We start from the raw sequence: 19,456 nt of genomic DNA, 5'->3' as shown, positions 1-19,456 counted from the left end.
GGTATATATTTTAATGAATGCGCTTTTTTTTTTTTTCTTTCTTTTTTTTTCTCTTCTACATTAATCCATCTTTACTTTTCTTTCCACCATGTCCAGTCATTCAGCATCATTATCTGAATAAGTACACGAAGAAAACGAAAAGGGCTCATAAGCATAACCTTCACCCTCAAAAAACTTAGACATGGCTTCGACCCAGTGTAATCGTAATGAATGAAGCATAGCCGAAGTACCTTCCATAAGTACCAGTACACAAACTGTTAATACAAACCAAACTCCAAATAAGAAAACCATTCCTGCAATACCAAAAGCACCACCACTTTGTGCTAGACTAAACCCATTAGCAATTGTCATTGACCATAATACTGATGATAATTGGTTATGTGCAAGTGACAAAGCCCATAAGCGTAAATAAGATGCAGTGTGAGATACACAATTAAGACAAAACTCAATTGTATGAATGACCTGGTGAATCATAACTTCTCCAAAATCAAATTCTTCATGGTCATCCGGTTCAACAAAATCTTCAATATGCATTGATGATGAGTTATGTGACTGTAATTCTGGATTATCCGGATCTTCAGCCAGTAGACGTGTGGCTGCTGACATGCTATTGCGTGAATCTGATGATACAGGGAGAGAAATCAAAGGTTGTGCATTAATTTTGCGTAACCATAGAGGCTTTACTAAAAGTAACCAAGGAACACAGATTGCTGCAAGAAGTACAAGTAAAAGTTGAATAATTGCTTGTCCCTTATAAAGTTGATCATCAATGCGGCCAGGAGCTAAAAACATATTAATGAGCATATTTAAAAGCCCTGGAGCAGGTAAATTGTCCTTTTGCCAGTCGACACACCACTTGTAAACAATTGTAATTGACAAATAGCCAAAAATAGAAAGCATAAAGATGACAGACGGTATAAAGTTACCAATAACGTCTACACGCGACTGGAAATACCGATAATTAACGAGCGAGAAGCACAGCGAGTAAAACATGTGGCAAAACCCCATTAGAATCGATAATTTCATTTTGTAAGAGTTTGTAAAAATCAAATTATTTTCAGTCCCATGCCATGCAGAATCAAGTCCAATTGCATAAACCCCCTTTTGTGTCGCAACAATTGTTTCGCCCTCTTGCCATGATTCGGGCCATGCCCATCGAGATGGGAATAATGTCATTGATCGAGAGAAAATATCATTATATAACAACCCTGTGTACACACTGAAAAGCCCCATGAGAAGTAAAATGTACCGTCCTGAAAAGGCCATGTCAGAGATTTCATCACGATGCGCTTGCGCAATCTTTTTCTCAAAAATAATCAGTGCAGATGCTGCCAGAGCCACTAGTATACCGTGACCAACATCACCAAACATAATAGCAAACATAAATGGGAACGTTACAATGGTTGCAAGACCTGGGTTGACTTCCTTATAGGTGGAGATTCCGTAAGCATCAACAATAGCCTGGAATGCGGCCGTGAACTTGTTTGTACGGAAATATGTTGGAGGGGTTCTATTTGTGATTAATTCATTCACAACTGATGATGTGCTTGCACCGGCTTGCTCGGAAATGGCCCGGAACTCATTCTTGACTGTGGGAATATCGTCAGTGGGGACCCAGCCTTCGGCAATAAGAACCCGTCGGTTGGCATCATAATTGAAAAGATTGAGTGCACCGTAAATGGCCTTTTCCTTACGCACAACTACAAACCACTCTGCAAGTCTGTCGGCAACATACCGCAGCTCCGTCGAAAGGTGTAAGCTAGTACTGTGGATGACTGTTTCAAGATCGCTAATCATGGCATTCATGTGTTGCACTTCTTCACGCCGTCGGGCCATGCTCTCGTCGACAGAATGGATAGACGCACCTAGAGATTCGCATATCCTCCGAATCCGTTTAAGAATCATATCGCCATGGGCAAACACAATGAAAATGTCCTTGGTGATTTCATTGCCCGTAATGGGGTCTGTAAAAGTGTCGTCAATGGGTACCTTGTTCATGTAAAGATTGCCACGAAGGGTTCGCCATAAGATGCGTTCCAAAATGTCCGCTTTATTTCTTGGTATAATTCCGGCCACAAATTTAATGTTGAGAGATGCCAGGCCAGGGGAAACCCCGGCCGATACAATAAGGTCTTGTTCATCTTCGTTTTCGTCGTTATTATGGCTTTCAAGGTCGTGATGTTCTTGTAAAAGCCCTGCACTTTCACCATATTCGTCACCGGTGCGATTGGTTTCCAGGGACAACCGGACTTGGCCCGGGTCCCGATTAGCCTTATCAAAGAACTGACCGCAGCCGACCAGTACGTGGCGTTTTTCAATATGTGAATTTTTGCGAGCAACAAGAGAATCGTAGGACTTGGTTAAATCCAGAATGCTGGTTTCTAGACGGTTTGCTTGTTCGACAAGATGGTCGATATCACTAATGTTTGGGGCTGCGGAAGAAGTGGCAGTACTTGAAGTAGGGGCGAGGATTGGAATGGCACGATGTTGAATTTGGGACTTAAAGAAGCGGAGTTGGCGTTCGACGGAATCGAGACGGCGGATTTCTTTAACATAAGTTCTTTGAAAAATGCTGAGAGAAGAGTTGAGCTGGAATACAGTAGAATGGGTGTTATTATGGGAGACATGAGGGGTTTTTTTTTTTTTTTAAATTTTTAAAAATAAAAAAAAAAAAAAGGGATACGTACATCGCGAAATTGAATAGTGCCGAGCTCACCTAAGGACGCGACGATCTGGCGCGCAATCTCATTAGGAACGTAAAGCTGAACCAGCGACATGTCCGCTGAGCCTTTAAAAAGGATTATTAGTTAGGTAGTAAAAGATGTTTTAATGGAACTTACGAAAGATAGCTTCAGGTCGGTCCATTGTGGTTGAGGAGGGAGGGTATTTAAGATCGTTATCACAAGCTTGTCTAGAAGCGGGATATATTGATTGATAATGATGGAATAAATAAAAGCAAAAACAAAAACAAAAAACAAAAAAACAAAAAATGGGTTGTAAATAACCAAAAAAAAAAAATTTAAAAAAAAAAGGAGTGTCAAAAAGTTGGAAGTTTTTTTTTTTTTTTTTTAATAAGAAAAGAATGGAAAAACTCTAGTCTTTTAAAGGTATTTTTTTTTTCCAACCAAAATTTCCCTTACGTGGTGATTTTATTTCAAGTATTTATGGGAGGTTTTTTTTAAAAAAAAAAAAAGGACAAGTAAAAAGAAATAAAATAAAAAAGGACAAGTAAAAAAAAAAAAATTTACTTTTAAAATTATTATTATTAACACGTATTAATAAGACTTACACTTTAAAACTTAACCTTACCCCTTGTAGTGAGCCGCACCAACGGTTTATAAAAAACGTTTCACTACCACGTGATATAACCATCGACCCTTACGCCTAAAAAGGCAATTAATAAAGATTATATAACAAGAAAGGTAACTCGCCTAGTTGAGAAAAATTAACCTGATAGGTCTCAATTAATTAATTAATTAATTAATATATATACAAAAACTAAACTTCTCTAAAGCTTTTCAATACGAAGACCCTTGCGTACAAGCCGCCGACTATCAATCTCCTTAATGCTGGTGGTTCCAGCAAACATCATAATGTTGGCTAGCTCTGTCTCAAAAATGGTCTGCATTAACTCTACACCATTTTGACCATCATACAACAAACCATAAAGAACAGGGCGACCAACCCATACAAAATCAGCTCCTAAAGCCAAAGCTTTAAATACATCAGACGCACGGCGCACACCGCCATCAAAGTGAACAGGGACACGGCCCCTGGCAGCTGCAACAACCTCCGGCAGTGAATCCAATGTTGCCAGCGTCGAATCAAGTTGTCTGCCACCATGATTTGACACCCACACCACATCAACTCCAGCTGCAATAGCAGCTTCGGTATCTTCAGCAGTTGCCACGCCCTTTGCCCAGATTTGCATAGAGGTTATTGAGCGGAGCCAAGGAATAGTTTCTTCCCAAGTTAGAGAGGGATCCAATGTGTTTGTGTTTTTCAAATCTTCACGCTTGGATTCATCTGTGACAGCATCACGAGTCTCACTTTGAGGGGAAGTTGGGTTATCAATGGGGCCTTGGTCTGCACCAAAATTGCCAAGCTTGACATGTGGGGGGAGCTTGAAATCATTGTAAATATCTGCTGGGCGGATTCCAATGACCGGAGTATCTACAGTCAATGCAATAGCCTTATATCCTGCCTTTTCAGCTCGACGAACAAGGTCTTCAGTTGTTTTCCTGTTTTGAAACACATAAAGCTGGAGAACCTGAGCAGAGTCGCCGCCAGCTAATTTGACATCTTCAAGAGGTTTTGTGGAATAAGAAGACAATCCCATAGCCCAATTGTGAGCTTTTGCAGCTCTTGCTGTGGCCACTTCACCATCATCTGTGGCCAATTGGTGGAATGCAGATGGTGCAAATCCAATTGGTAGTCTATATTTTCTGCCAAAAAGAGTGGCAGAGGTATCAATTTGGGAAACGTCAACCATTACACGGGTACGAATACGGTATTCATCAAAAACAGAGGAATTTTCGGCAAGTGTTTTTTCCTCGGAAGCACCACCGGCCCAGTATTCACGGACAGATTTGGAAGCACGTGGAAGAGCAGCGTTTTCGAGGTCCTTGATTGAGATTATTTTTGCAGGAGGGCTTTTGTAGTTGGCCATTTTTTTTTTTTTTTTTGAAGGAAGTTCAGAATGTAAAGAAGAAGATAAAAGGTGGAGAGCAAAAAAGTAAAAGAATGGAAATTAAATAAAATAATAATTAAATAAATAATAAAAAAAAGAAGATTAAGAAAATTCAAGAGTATTTATATATTAAAGACAGAGAAATTTATTTTTGTGCGCGGAGGTAATAAAAGTGGGGGGGTTGAGAAAGAGAAAGAGTGAGAAAGAAGAAAAAGAAGAAAAAAAAGTTTGGTGGGTATAGAAAATTTGTGGGGGGTCATGTTGTAGGAGGGATTTATTGGGAGGGAGGGAAGGAGTGAGGAAAGAAAAAAGAAATGGCGTAATTTGCAAAGAAAGAGCCATACGGATAGACGGGATTTTTAAATAACAAAAAAAAAAAGAAGAAGGAAAGAAGGAAGAAAGGGAGGAGTTCAATAAAAACAATTTGATTTCGGTTTCTATTAAGACCGATCGGTGATTAAAATATACTATATATATCTATATAAAGACTAAATGTCGGTGTCATATTGTTACTCTGTTGAACCGTATTTATCGGGTCTTTTTTTTTTTTTTGACCTATACAATATATATAACTTTGGTGCCGCTTAGGTAAGAATGATCGGGTTTGGTATTGTTGCTGTTAAAAAAAAAAAAAAAAAAAGCTCATCGGGCGATACACGACCGCAGAGTGCAAATTAACTATATATAAATAGCTATATAACTATATAGTTATTTTCTAATATATTTTAAACGTTAGTTTTGTTAATAAAAAAAAAATTATCATTAAAACTTAATTATTTGAATAAATTATTTTTCAGTATTGTAATTTTACTCAAAGTAACTAACCTCCGTCAAGTCTTTCTTATGTTTATATCAAGTTATTTTTTATTTTTTTTTTTTTATAAATAAAATCAAACTTCAATCAAGGTCAATTGCAATTGCAATTGCAATTGAATCATTTCAGTTAGTTTAAAATTCAAAATAGTTATATATTGTTAAACACTTCATTTGTTACTTATGAATTTCAGTTATCTAGAATTACAAGAATCGTGGGGATTGAGCATGGCAGGTTAGGATTTAACTGAAAACAGAACAAAAATGAAAAAGAAGTTTTTCAACATTGTAAATTAATAGTTTCCTTTCCTTTATTTTTACATTGGCATTGCCCTTATACTTCAAACTAGTTTTTTTCAAAAAAAAAAAAAAAAAAAAAAAAAAAAAAAAAGCTAATCTATTTGGTTATTTATTCAAGTCCTAGAGTCCAATATGAATTTTGAAAGAATTGAATGTCTTAGTTTTTTTTTTTTTTTTTTCTAGTTGAGTGTTGATATTAAACAACATTTCATCATTAGAATCAAAAGAGTCTGAACAAAAAAAAAAAAAGAAAAAAAAAGCTCGGATAACAATGAAATCAAACAATCAAAAACATTGTTACCACATAAAAATATAATGTTATTTTTTTTTTTTTTTGTAGTCAAAGCTAAATTTATACATTATGAATAGAATTATTGATAAAGTGTTAGCTGTACCTATTTTGAAGAAACATTAGAGGAAATAAAGATTCTTAATAGCATTCATTCATGGTCATAGTTAAATCAACAAAATATGTATCGCATTTATATCTATTCAAAAGGATTATGAAGAAATTTGAAAAAAAAAAGTATAATTACAAGTAGCGATACAAATTGAATATTAAACTATTGAATTCTTTTTTTTTTTTTTTGAACAATTTTTTTGTTTTTAGTTCAGTATTGTATCATTTATATATATATATATATATATACAGATTTTATAAAATGATTTAGTTAGTTAGTTTAACTGAGTTACCTTTGGATTTAAAAATAATTTCTTATAAGAAATTTCGTGTTTTGACTTTATTTAAAATATATATATATATATTGGGCACGGCTGAGTTTTTTTTTTAAAAGCTTGACGATGTTCATTTCTTCGTACTCAAAACCTTTTTTTTTTATTTATTTATTTATTTATTTGTGGTTTCTTTTCAAGACAAAAACAATTTGGTAATTACCAATTAAACCAAAGATATCACAAATGCATTTGAAGTTGGTTATTTCTTTGGGAGGGTATTTTTTTATTTTCTTTTATTTTTTTCTTTTTTTCTTTTATTTTTTTCCATTTTTCTATTGTAATACTCCACAATTTTGGTTACAATAGAATATCCTCCTCCTTCTCCTCCTCTATGCCTTTTTTAAAATATATATATTAAAACTAATATCAGAAAACCTTGGGTTTCTAAACTAAGTTCATAATCACATCCCCTTTAACCAACAACCCCTTACTATCTAACTCTCCCCTCCCCTCCCCCAAAAAAAAAAATTTTTTTTTTTTTTTTTTTTGAACTTATTTATTATGATATTTAAATTATGACTTATAGTTTTATATAATACTATATAGTTTCTTTTTTTCTTTTTTATACATTGCTGGGATAGAATAAGTGTTTAGGAAAACTCTTGTTAAGGGAGGGGGGGAGAGAAGTGGTAAGAGAAAATGACTGCCACGATTAAGAAAAGATCAATCCAAAAAAAAAAAAAAAAAAAAAAGAAAAAAAAAGCCAAGTAATGACTTTAAAAAAATGATATGCCCACAATTTTTAATTATTACAGAATGAATGAATGAATGAATGAATGAATGATATTGACATTAAGAAAGAAGACATATATGGAATAGTATATATATAAAAGATTAGATTGATTGATTAATTGATTAGGTAAAGAAAAAAGTTTAATTATTATTTGCATATTTTTTTTTTCATTCAAGTTATTTAATTTATTTATATATATACTACAATTTCACACATTAACATAATTCAATTCAATTCAATTCAATTCAATTCAATTCAATTCAATTCAATTTCATACAATTCAATTCAATTGGTAGAAACAATTTTTTTTTTTCATCGATAGGGATCATTTTCATCAGGATTATAAATGACGGGTTGAGGACCTGAAGGACCAGGTCTTGGAACGTTTGGTCGGGATGGTTCGTGCCTGTGAGTTGGTAAGCCTCTGGATGAATCTGGATAAGAGTTTTCTTGTGGGTTATAATTGTTCAAAGTAGAAGGTTGTTGTAGCTGCTGTTGCTGCTGCTGTTGCTGTTGGTATTGTTGTTGTTGTTGTTGTTGTTGTTGGTATTGGTATTGTTGTTGTTGTTGTTGTTGGTATTGGTATTGGTTTAAATGATCTTTTTCCTTTTTGGCAGCAAGATGTGATCTATAGTTTTCAGTTGCATAGTCTTTGAGTTCATTTGCTTGATCTTTAAAATCATTTGCTTGTTCTTTAGCATGGTGTAGTTTTTCACGAAGATGACCTGTGAGGTTATGTTTTTTATTATTTTCATCTCGTTCGTTGTTGCTTGCCATTTTGTATTTTTTTTGTTTTTTTTTTTTGTCAAAAATTAAAATATGTATATGCCTATATATCTACTACTAAGTACTAATAGATGATGATAGATAATGATATAGAAAAGAAAAAAAGGATTGGTTGTTTGGTTGGTTTTATTCAAGGGTGATGATTAAAAAAGAAGAAAGAAAGAAAGAAAGAAAGAAAGAAAGAAAAAAAAAAAAAAAAAAAAGAATAAGAAAGAAGAGGGGAATAAAAAATAATTAAATTAAATAATTTGGATATAATTTTTTTTTTTTTTTTTTACTTTTCAAAGTGATATTATTATATAAAAAGTAATTACTTATTCTTTTTATTCTTTTTATTCTTCTTATTCTTATATTTTTTATTCTTTATTTTTTTTTAACAAGTGTAAAGTTTTTTTTAATCACGCTTTTACGAGGAGATGTTACATAGGGCCATCATCAAGTTTTTTTTATTTTTTTTTAAATAAGTCCAGATGGTAAGTAAGTAAGTAAGCCCTTTCATGTGGAGATCCCAATTAGTTTAATAACTTGAGTCGACCCAGTTATATTAAATAGATAGTTACATTTGGGAAGAAGAAGAAGAAGAGGAAAGGTTATTGAACCAAATAATTATGACCATTTCATATATAATAATAAATAATCATATATGGAATTATTATTATTTAAACAGTTAAATTTAATCCTATTATTTTGTTTATATAAAAGTTTTGTTATCTAAAATAATAAGGCTTGTTGTTGTTGTTGATGATGATGATGATGATGATGAGGATGGTGATGATTATTATGCAATTTAGTGTGTGTATAGTATAAATTAGTCTTTAGGGTTTAGAGAAATGACTTAAGACTTGGGAGTTAAGAATTAAAAAAATTAAAAAAAGGGTTTATTTATTTATTTTTTTTTATTTTTTTTTATTTAGAATAATTGGTTTTGTTATGGTTGCTATTGTCACTTTAGAAGAGAAAAGCAGCTGAAAAATGTATGTATGTATGTATGTGTGTGTAATATTACATAATAATTGCATAATTATAAAAAGTCAATTAAAAGTCAAATTGACATGATTTTTCAATGTGTGATGATAATACAAAAATATATATATATATATATATATATAAAATATTTAAATAAGTCTCATAAGGTAATCTATATATTAAAGTAACCGCGGATATGTGGGGTAGGCTATTTCCGATATTGATTACTTATATAATTATAATTTGCATGAGAAAGGTTTTCAAAAAGTGTCTTACGTGATTTCAAAAATATAAAAGTAAAAAATAAACAAATGATATAGTATATTGAGTATATATTGAGTATTGAGTAGAGAATAACCCGCGGTTACTTTCTTAGTAGATGAAAGTTTAGAAGATTGATATATAGATAGTAGTAATAATAATAATTTTTTAATTTATCTCCTCCTCCGGGAATTTCCACCCCATGTCTTTCTTTTTTTATTTTTAAGTTTTTTTATTTTTTTATTTTTTTATTTTTAAGTTTTACTGGATAGGCGTATCACGTAGTGCATATCTACACACACACACACACACACACACACACATTTACAAATATCACACTAATTGTAAAATTTATATATTTTTTATTAATACATGCCAATATATCCACATAGAAGTCTAAGATATACGCAGAAAAAGTATCCATTTTAGGAACTTTTGGGCACGCTCGGATCAGTATCTATCGTAATTCTGAGAACTTCACACTACAAATGAATTAATAAAGTACAAATCAACACACACACACACATATACACACACATATACACACACAAAAAAAAAAAAAAAAGGCACACCCAGCCCATATGCTATACGCTATACGCTATACGCTATACGCTAATACGTTAAAATGCTAATATATATCACTAATACGCTAAAAAGGAAGAAAGAGGAATAAGAAAGAAAGAAAGAAAGAATAAAAAAAAAAAAAAAGAAGACCCAATAAGACCAAAGTGATATGAATATATGGCTCAATTGTGTAGGAACCCAAAATAAAATAAAATATACAATTAAAAAAAAAATAAAAAAAAATAAAAAAAATAATTAAAATTGGATTTTTGAATTTCAAAATCTACTACAAGAATGAAAGTTGTTTTGAATGAATGATGTTAATTGTTGTTGTAGTTTGTTAGTATATAATTAATATAAATTAATATAAATAAATTAATAAAAAAAAAAAAGCGTGGCTTCTTCTTTGTATGTGTGGCAGAATCCTAAATTTTTTTTGTACTGTGTGTGTGTGTGTGTGATAAAATCAGTCAGTCATTTTATTTGTTTTGAAAATAAACACACACACACATTTTTACAAGGATTTTATTATTATTATTTGTATTATATAAATATAAATAAATAATTTTTTTTTTTTTTTAAAAAAAAACCCTTTTATTTCGTGTAATTACGCGTTTTTTAATATTTTAAATAATTTTAATATTGTAAATTTTTTAATAAAAAATAGATTTAAATAAAATTATACGCGTTTATTAAATTATTATTAGATTATTATGTATATATATATATATATTTTATGTGTGTGTGTGTGTTTTATTTATATTATATTTTTCTTGCCTATCTATATCTATATCTATATCTATATCTATATATCTCTCTCTCTCTACAATACTGTGTTATGTTGTGTAGTGTGTTATGTGCCACCACTACTACCACCACCACCACCACCTACACAAAAACAACAACAACAACAACAACCCCCCCTTTTTTTATTTTTTATTTTTATTTTTTTTTTTTCTCTTTCTCCGCCTTGGTATAAATTTTTTTTTTTTTTTTTTTTTTTCCCACGCCTATAAAGCAGCGCGCGCTCCCTCCTCACCGCCTATTTTTTTTCCTCTCTCTCTCTCTCACTTTTTTTTTTATATACAAAAAAAAAACACCCTCATCTATCCATCTATCTACCTATTCACACTTATATATATATATATATACACACATCCCTTGTTGTATCCACAACTACCGTCACATATATATATAACTGTATAACTACCACAACTACAACTACAACTATTTATTTATATATATATAAATTCTTACCCACCTTTTTTTTTTTCAGCCCCTCCACAGTAAGTTTATTATTTTTTATTTTTCACTTTCCTCCCTCTACCATCAACCACATCACTCAACAATCTATTCAGATTTATAATTATATAAATATATCTACAACAACAACAACAACAACATCAATAACAACATTAATCATGCTCTCTAGAATCTTTGCTAACCGTTCTTTAATTTTTGCTTCAGCAAACGTAGCTCGCTTTTCTACCACAAGCTCGCTTTCATACACACCTACTAAAAAAACCACTACTACCACTACTACTACTACAAAAATGCCTAAGGAAGGATCTGGCCGTCGTCGTAAGGATGATGTTGATGGTGTTGCCCCTGCACCCACCAAGAAGGGAAAGAAGAAAGACCCCAATGCTCCTAAGCGTTCTCTTAGTGCTTATATGTTTTTTGCTAATGAGAAGCGTGATGAAGTTCGTAATGAAAACCCAGGAATTAGCTTTGGTCAAATTGGCAAGGTTCTTGGAGAAAAGTGGAAGGCTCTTTCTGAAGAAGAAAAGATACCCTTTGTTGAAAAGGCTGAAACTGACAAGAAGCGTTATGAAGCTGAAATGAACCTCTACAAGAATAACAAGCAGGAGGTTTATGCTGAGCCTGAATAAATTATTAACAACAACAACAACAACTAACTAACAACCTCAACCTCAACCACCACCATCCACTTGAACCCTCTTCTTTTCTTTTCTTCTTCTTCTTCTTCTTCCACACCCCTCAAACTGCCCTGCTCCCCTCCATCAAGGAAATACGATTGATGATGATTTGTGATGAAAACTTTATGATGAAAACAACAAAATTGTAACGACCACTCTCCCCCCTTTTGTTCTCCAATTGCTCTACTACTACTTTTATTATTACTGATGAATATATATATATATACCCTGATGGATCATACCCAGGCCGACTAAAGAAATTGCTTGGGTCGGCTATATTTTTTTTTATAATTTTTTTATATAATTCTAGCTTTTTTTTTATAATAATATTAATAATAACACATGAGTATAATAATTAAAGAACTGTTTAAATTTGAATTCAATTGTATTGTATTGTAATTGTATGATTAATTGAAGATATATATATATAATCTAGTGTAGTGTGTTGTGTGATCTACGCGTATCTATTTATATTTGGTGAAATTTTTCTAAAGAGAGATTATAATCTAACCCACTTGTTCTGGGTTTTGTAGTGATGTGTGTTATTATAAAGCCAACAAACACACATAGAAAAAAAAAAAAAAAAAAAAAAAAAAAAAAAAAAAAAAAAGTGGGATATTAAGAGGTGGCGGGCAGCCTGTATATGTGAGAGAGGGAGAATTTTTTTTTGTGTGTGTGTGTGTGTGTGTGTGTATTGTGCCACTTTGTTTCTACTATTATTATTATTATTATTATTATTATTATTATTATTATTATTATTATTATTATTATTATTATTATTATTATTATTATTATTATTATTATTATTATTATTATTACTACTACTACTACTACTACACACATACACATACCCACACAGTATATACAAATATAGAATATACTTTTATTATATAAGGAAATACTTGTATACTTGCCATTTTGTTAAGCTTTGTTTTATTTTTTTTTATTATAATTCAGGGTAACTCTTTCCTATATAAATATATAAATATATATAAATATAAATATTTTCACTGTGATAAATCAGAAACATTGATTGACTTACTTACTTACTTACTTACTTACTTACTTACTTACTTACTTACTTTTTGTGCTACAACTGTTGTTGCAAATTTTTTTTAAAAAAAAATTATTATATTCAAAGTTGCTACAATTGTCTTCTGTGTTTTTCGGATCCTTGCTTTGTTTCATATATATATATATATATATATATGCACGTGACCAAAATTTATATAACATACAATGTAACAAATTAAGTAACAATAATTGTAACAAAAAAAAATAACCCCCCCAGCCTTCTTTCTCCCCTCCTCCTCCTCCTCCTCCTCCTCTCTCACTTTGCTCTCTTCCGCCCTTCCCCTCCCCAAAAACTTTCTCTACATAAAACTTTCTCTCTCTCTCTCTCTCTCTCTCTCTCTCCTAAAACTCTCCATATAGAACCCCACCCCATCATTAATTTTCTCATCAATCAATTAATCAATCAATTGAAAAAAAAAAAAAAAAAAAAAAAAAAAAAAAAAGTCACTGCGTAATTTTCAGTCTTAATATGACGTATATTTCAGTCTTTTTATTATATATATATTGTATCCAGCCTTTCATCACCATCATCATCATTACCATCATTATTATTATTATTAGCATAACACAATATTAATTAGTTGCCCAGCCTTTACTTTAAAATTCACACACACACATAAACATCTTTTTTTTTTTTTTTTTTTTCTTTCAATAAAGTCAAATGGATTAGAAGTAGAGGCAGCAGTATTAGTAGTATTAGTAGTAGTATTATAATACTAGTAGTTTTATTTAGTAGTAATAGTAGTAGCAACTGTATGGATATATGTGTATGTGTTTTTTAATATCCTCATAATTTCTATCAATCTATATATATTTATCTATCTATTTATTTATATAGAACAAAAAAAAAAATTATAAATACTAGGCTATTCCCACCTTCCCCCCCTCTCTCCCTCCCTTTCTCTCTCTTTTAGAATTTTTTTAATTTTTTTAATTTTTTTAAATTTTGTTTTTTTTTAGAAATTTTCTTTCTCTTTTTTTTTTTTATTTTTTTTCCTTATTCAATATCTATACATCACGACATTCTACTACTAGTATTACGAGCTATACATAAATATATTCTCACATATTATTACCTCAATCCCTTAAAATCTTATTCAATTAATTAATTAATCAGTTCATCAGTTCATCATTTCATCAATTAATCAATCAATTAGTTCATCAGTTAATAAGTTAATAAGTTCATCAGTTAATCAACTAATCAATTGATCAATTAATCAATTAACTATCAATTCATTTTTTCATCATAATAATTAACAATATAAAAAAATGACTGTCGAAGAACAACCCGTCCAAGTCGTTGCTGCTACTGAAACAACAACTGCTGGCACTGATGCCACTGTCAGGTAAGCTTTCAATTATATATATTATTTTTTTTTTTTTCACTCAATTGAAGAAATTGAAGAAATTGAAGTTTTTTTTTTTTTTGACAATTTGAAATTTGAAATTTGAAATTTGAAATTTGAAATTTGAAATTTGACATTTGACATTTGACATTTGACATTTGACATTTGACATTTGACAATTGACATTTGAAATTTCCAAAAAAAAAAAAAAAAAAAAAAAAAAAACGAATATTTATTTTTTTATTTTTATTTTTAATTTTTTTTTTCACCATCAATTGATTTGAAAATTCATCAGTTAGCCTTATTATTACGCGTTTGTGTCGTGTTATTTTATTTTTTATTTTTCACGACACTACAGATTTATTATCATTATTATTGTTATTACCACTACCATTATTATCATTATTATTATTATTATTATTATTATTATTATTATTATTATTATTATTATTATTATTATTATTATTATTATTATTATTATTATTATTCATGGGCACAGGGTTATCACTAAACTGATTTCATTTCCCCACACTTTAACCCACCACAATATCACACTTTTTTTTTTTTTTTTCTTTTGTTTCTGGGGTGAAGAAGAACGGTTGAATGGAAACGTTTTTATTTTTTTACTTTTTTTATTTTTTATTTATTTTTGTTGTATTTTACAAGATTTATTTATTTATATATAATACTAACTATATTTATCAATCTAGTGGCACTAAAAGACCTATTGAAGAAGTTGTTGCAAAGTCTGTAGACGGCAATGACAATGAGAAGGAAGAAGTGGAAGAGAAGGAAGAAGAAAATGATGATGTTGAGGTGACTAACGAAGTTGGTGAGATTGAAGAAAAGAAGAATAAAAAGTTGAAGGTTGATGATAAGAAGGAAGAAGAAGAAGAAGATGATGATGCAGTAGATGAAAAGAATGAAGAAGAAGAAAAGGTGGAAAAGGATGAAGCAAAGGTTGAAAAGGATGAAGAAGAAGAAGAGGAAGAAGAAGGTGAAGAGGAAGAAGGTGAAGGTGAAGGTGAAGATGAAGATGAAGAAGAAGGAAAGGCTGCAGCTGAAGAGGAGGAGGATGAAGAAGATGAAGATGAAGAAGAAGCTGCTGCTGTTACTGAAGAATAAATTAAAGGAAGAATACTTTTTTTTTTTATTGATTTTCCCTTTTTTTTATTTTATTTTATTTTTTCAATTTCAATTTCAATTTCAATTTCAATTTCAATTTCAATTTCAATTTCAATTTCAATTTCAATTTCAATTTTTGTCTTTGAGAGTACTTTTTTTTTTTGTTTTTAATACTACTACTACTCTTTGAGATATATATCTTAAGAAAAAAAAAAAAAAGCTTTTCTTACGTTCTTTAATTTGTATTACTACTACTAAATATATATATATGCTTTAACCTTTTATTATTAAATTTATTATTAAAATAATAATAATATTATTATTTTTTAAAAAAAAAAAAAATCATGATGAATATATATACATTACTATTAATCTTTCTCTCTCTCAAAAAAAAAAAAAAAAAAAAAAAAAACTTGGTAATGATTTTAATGGAATTTTAAGAGGAGAAAAACAAAATATAAATCATGCAGTTTTGTTTATTATATATAAAAATTAAATAATATATATATATTTAATTTTATTATTACTTTGGAAACTATTGTTATAACAATTTTTTTTTTACCTTCCCTTTCTTTCTCATCAATTAAACAAATCAATAACAATAAAATCATAATTTCAATATTTTTTTTTAAAAAAAAAAAAAAAAAAATTCATAGCAATCATCATTAATATTCCTCCCCCACAAACAAACAAAATAAATAAAATAATAATAAAAAATAAAAAAAAAAGCAAACAAAATTAAAAAAAAGTTTTGTTTGTTTGTTTGTTTGTTTGTTTATTTGTTTGTTTGTTTGCTTGCTTGTTTTATTTAGTTTTTTCCGTGAAAAAAAAAAAAAACATTTGTAAGACATTTTCTTTTGTTATTACAACACTTTTGTTACATGATTAGATAATTATAACCATTTGTATTATAAATAATAATAAATATATAAATTTTATATAAATTTTATTTAAATTTTATTTAAATTTGATGATTTCAATTAAAAATTGAACTTAACTTAACGGGGGGAGGGGTTCCGAAATTTCACGGAATTTCCGTTAAAAACAACTACAACATTTTCTTCTCCCCCCCATCATCATCATCATCATCATAATAATAATAATTATAATGAACGTTATATAAACTCTTCGGAGCCCGGAACCAAAAAATAAAAAAAACATAAAAGTGAAAAAAAAAATACTGAATTTTAGTTGTAAAAAAAAAAAAAAAAACAATAAAAAACCTCTTTTCTTTGCTGTATTCATTTTTATATTTATTAAGTTTCTATCATCGAAATAATCATACTTTTTATATTATTCATTTTTAGAAATAATCAAGAGTATATAAATAAAGAAAAAATATGGCTTTCGATTATATATAGAGCAAGAACAATTGAATATATATATAAATATAAACTTACAAATCCAAATTTTTTTTTTTTTTTTTTTTGGTAGTTTGATAAAGTTATATTTCCTATTTTGTAAAAATATATATATATATATATATTGAAGATTAGATTTTTTTTTTTTTTTAAAATCAAACAAAAAAACGAAAAAAAAAATTCTTATCAAGTTCTTACAAACATGATAATAATGATAACGATAATGAGAATGACAATCAAAAACTCATTTACTTAAAACTAAAATTACAACTATACATTGATTAAATATTTTTAAAAATTGACTTGTATTTATTATACAAATCATCATTCATTATATTTTTAATAGGCTTATATATATAGTAATGTTAAATAAATGGTCAAATCATTTTGAATACACACTTAAACCTCATCATTATCACTCATACTTATACTTATATATACAAAAAAAAATCTAATTCTTTTATTTATTTTTTTTTTTATTCAAAAATCATATCTGCAATAATATATATATATATATATATATATATTTAATTAACTACTATAGAAAACTTTGAATGAGGGAAGTAAAATACAGAGAGAGAGAGAAAAAAACAAAACAAAACTATGCAAAAAAAAAAAAAATGAATGGGAGAAAAAAAAAATTCTCAAATATATGCAATATACAAACCAAAAAAAAAAAAAAAAAAAGCACCTTCTTCAATCACCTTTTCCGACGCTTCCCAACTCCATTGCTACTGCAATTACCATTACTACTACTGCTGCTGTTGTTGTTACTTTCAACCCGTTCATAAAATAACAAATAAGCTCCACTTTCTTCTCTTAATACTTCCCTTACACTTCGCTCCCAAACCTTGTCATCAGACACTTGCCACCACCCATGTTGTGGAGACGCAGGAAGCACCTCATACTCTCCATCTTCTCCAGTAATAGTCACTGCCCCATCACTAGGTAATGATGCTGAGCTCGAAAGAGGCGGCGATGGTGATGGTGATTGACCAGAAGCAGGAGAAGGACCTCCAAGAAAACTAAACAGCCATGAAGATGACGATGATGATGAAGATACAGGCGAGCGCCCAGAATCTGAAGCTTCCGCAGATAAGGGAGTCGCCGGCTGTGACGAAGATGGTGCAGAGGGCGTAGCATCATGTGTATGTGTCTTAGCTGTAACTACTGCCGGAGACACCTGCGCCGATCTCTGTTGTGGGTATGGCAATCTGTCCAACTCATTGATATCGCCCGAGTCATCGGTTTTATTTTTATTCTTTAAATCTTCCATGCTGCCATTTTCCCTTCTTGTTGCTGCATCTTGCCCTCTGTCTTGTTGGCTCTCCAAATGCGACCTCCACCATGTCAGGTTCTTCCTCCGGAAACACTCATAATGTCCAGCGTAATGCGTGCCCTTGTGTCGAATCATGGCCGCAAGTTCATATTCCACCCGCCGCTGAGCTCCCATCATGGCTCGCAGCTTATCTTCTTCCGCAGTATAGTCCTCATACAACTCTAATCGTTCTGGCACACTGACTTTACACGAATTGCGCGACGCGCCAAACCCACCGTAAATGGACCGCGATAGGTGAATGGCAAGTACTTGAGGTAGTCGATGAAACTGTGTGGACTTTGCAATTGCGCTCGTGACATCGCGTGGTAACCGTGCCTCTAGCTCTTCAGGCAAATGCGATGGGTCTTCAGAATATGGCTTTAGCGCAGCTACCAAGGCTTCATCTCCTGATACTTGGGACCGCTGAATCAGTGCTCCCACACGACACCGTGCACACCCATAGTCTTGGATATATTCTGGAGCTGCAAAGTCCACTAACAGATCAGGGAGAGTTGCACGTGCGCGCTGTGGCACCATTAGCGATAGAACGGCAAATGGCGACGGTGCTGTGGTCGGGACGTACCCGCACCGCGAGCACGTGATTTGATCGCGAGTCGAGCCTTTAAATGGGAACTTGGGGATACTTGCAATCACCTTATCCAGCTTCTCCTGTTCCTCTTTATCTTTTGTCTGAGCCCGCAGTGCTGAATAGTACCGCGTCAGCCGTAGCTGTTCCGTCTCGAGCGTCTCGAGCACCAGCAGTAATAGCTCATGGGCATCATGTTGAGCGCGCGAAATAAGTGAGTTATAAAACCGCTCAACAGAATGTAAGAAATCCCATGGATCCAGTTCCTTATGTTCGAGAACTGGTTCGTTTAATGCAGCCACCATTCGCCGTAAAGCGCCTGTGATTTCAACTGGCTCCGTCATGTTGGCACCTGCACTTCGTCTTGATGCCGTTTCTGTGGCGTCTGTTAGTGTCCGTGATACAAGTAACCGGTAAGCTTCCGGTGGGGGGCGCGGAACATCCAGCAGCTCAACCAAGTATGTATATAAGCTTGGAAGCGCGCCGAGGGCCTGTAAGTTTGAATTTGCAAAGCAGTCGTTGGCCCGGTTGACCAGGCCCACGGTATGTTTACCTTCACGTTTTTTGGCGCGCGGCCAGCGCATTGTGCTTGAGGAGGTAATAAAGGGAGAAAAAATAAAAGACGTCACGGAGGTAATGAGTCGGAGAGCTGCGGGTCCAAAGATGTAGATTAAGCACGCGGTGGCAGCGGCAACGGTGTAAACAAGAGTATTAGAGTTGGTCCGGCGAACAATGGGAAATGATGTCGTCAACGAGGGGAACAATCGAGCGAGAAGCGGAGTGAATATGGCCTGGAGGTGCGTCGTCGTCGTTGTTAAGATCGAGTTATCGTCGCCGGGCATTTGTAGCTTGATGCTT

The 19,456-nt window shown here is 31.6% G+C and overlaps 6 protein-coding genes across 6 annotated transcripts; 2 read left to right on the top strand and 4 right to left on the bottom strand.

Moving 5' to 3' along the window:
- Positions 1-96: 96 nt before the first annotated feature.
- On the bottom strand, positions 97-2,865 carry SAPINGB_P005496 (uncharacterized protein; the record flags this gene model as incomplete). Its single annotated transcript, XM_032000210.1, has 3 exons — positions 97-2,589; positions 2,688-2,788; positions 2,841-2,865. The coding sequence occupies 3 exons, from the start codon at positions 2,863-2,865 to the stop codon at positions 97-99; spliced, it is 2,619 nt and encodes an 872-aa protein (XP_031856101.1).
- A 643-nt stretch (positions 2,866-3,508) lies between these two features.
- On the bottom strand, positions 3,509-4,669 carry SAPINGB_P005495 (uncharacterized protein; the record flags this gene model as incomplete). Its single annotated transcript, XM_032000209.1, has 1 exon — positions 3,509-4,669. One exon carries the CDS (start codon positions 4,667-4,669, stop codon positions 3,509-3,511), a length of 1,161 nt encoding a protein of 386 aa, XP_031856100.1.
- Positions 4,670-7,583: 2,914 nt separating this feature from the next.
- SAPINGB_P005494 (uncharacterized protein) lies at positions 7,584-8,048 on the bottom strand (the record flags this gene model as incomplete). The annotated part of the gene is made up of 1 exon (XM_032000208.1): positions 7,584-8,048. The coding sequence occupies one exon, from the start codon at positions 8,046-8,048 to the stop codon at positions 7,584-7,586; it is 465 nt and encodes a 154-aa protein (XP_031856099.1).
- Positions 8,049-11,269: 3,221 nt separating this feature from the next.
- SAPINGB_P005493 (uncharacterized protein) lies at positions 11,270-11,740 on the top strand (the record flags this gene model as incomplete). Its single annotated transcript, XM_032000207.1, has 1 exon — positions 11,270-11,740. The coding sequence occupies one exon, from the start codon at positions 11,270-11,272 to the stop codon at positions 11,738-11,740; it is 471 nt and encodes a 156-aa protein (XP_031856098.1).
- A 2,391-nt stretch (positions 11,741-14,131) lies between these two features.
- Positions 14,132-15,333, top strand: SAPINGB_P005492 (uncharacterized protein; the record flags this gene model as incomplete). Its single annotated transcript, XM_032000206.1, has 2 exons — positions 14,132-14,208; positions 14,919-15,333. The coding sequence occupies 2 exons, from the start codon at positions 14,132-14,134 to the stop codon at positions 15,331-15,333; spliced, it is 492 nt and encodes a 163-aa protein (XP_031856097.1).
- A 2,061-nt stretch (positions 15,334-17,394) lies between these two features.
- Positions 17,395-19,440, bottom strand: SAPINGB_P005491 (uncharacterized protein; the record flags this gene model as incomplete). The annotated part of the gene is made up of 1 exon (XM_032000205.1): positions 17,395-19,440. One exon carries the CDS (start codon positions 19,438-19,440, stop codon positions 17,395-17,397), a length of 2,046 nt encoding a protein of 681 aa, XP_031856096.1.
- Between the last annotated feature and the right edge of the window lie 16 nt (positions 19,441-19,456).

Source organism: Magnusiomyces paraingens, assembly GCF_902498895.1.
Source record: "Magnusiomyces paraingens strain CBS 517.90 genome assembly, contig: contig4, whole genome shotgun sequence".
NCBI classification, from domain to species: Eukaryota; Fungi; Ascomycota; class Dipodascomycetes; order Dipodascales; family Dipodascaceae; genus Magnusiomyces; species Magnusiomyces paraingens.
This window is presented reverse-complemented; position numbering and strand designations above follow the sequence as displayed.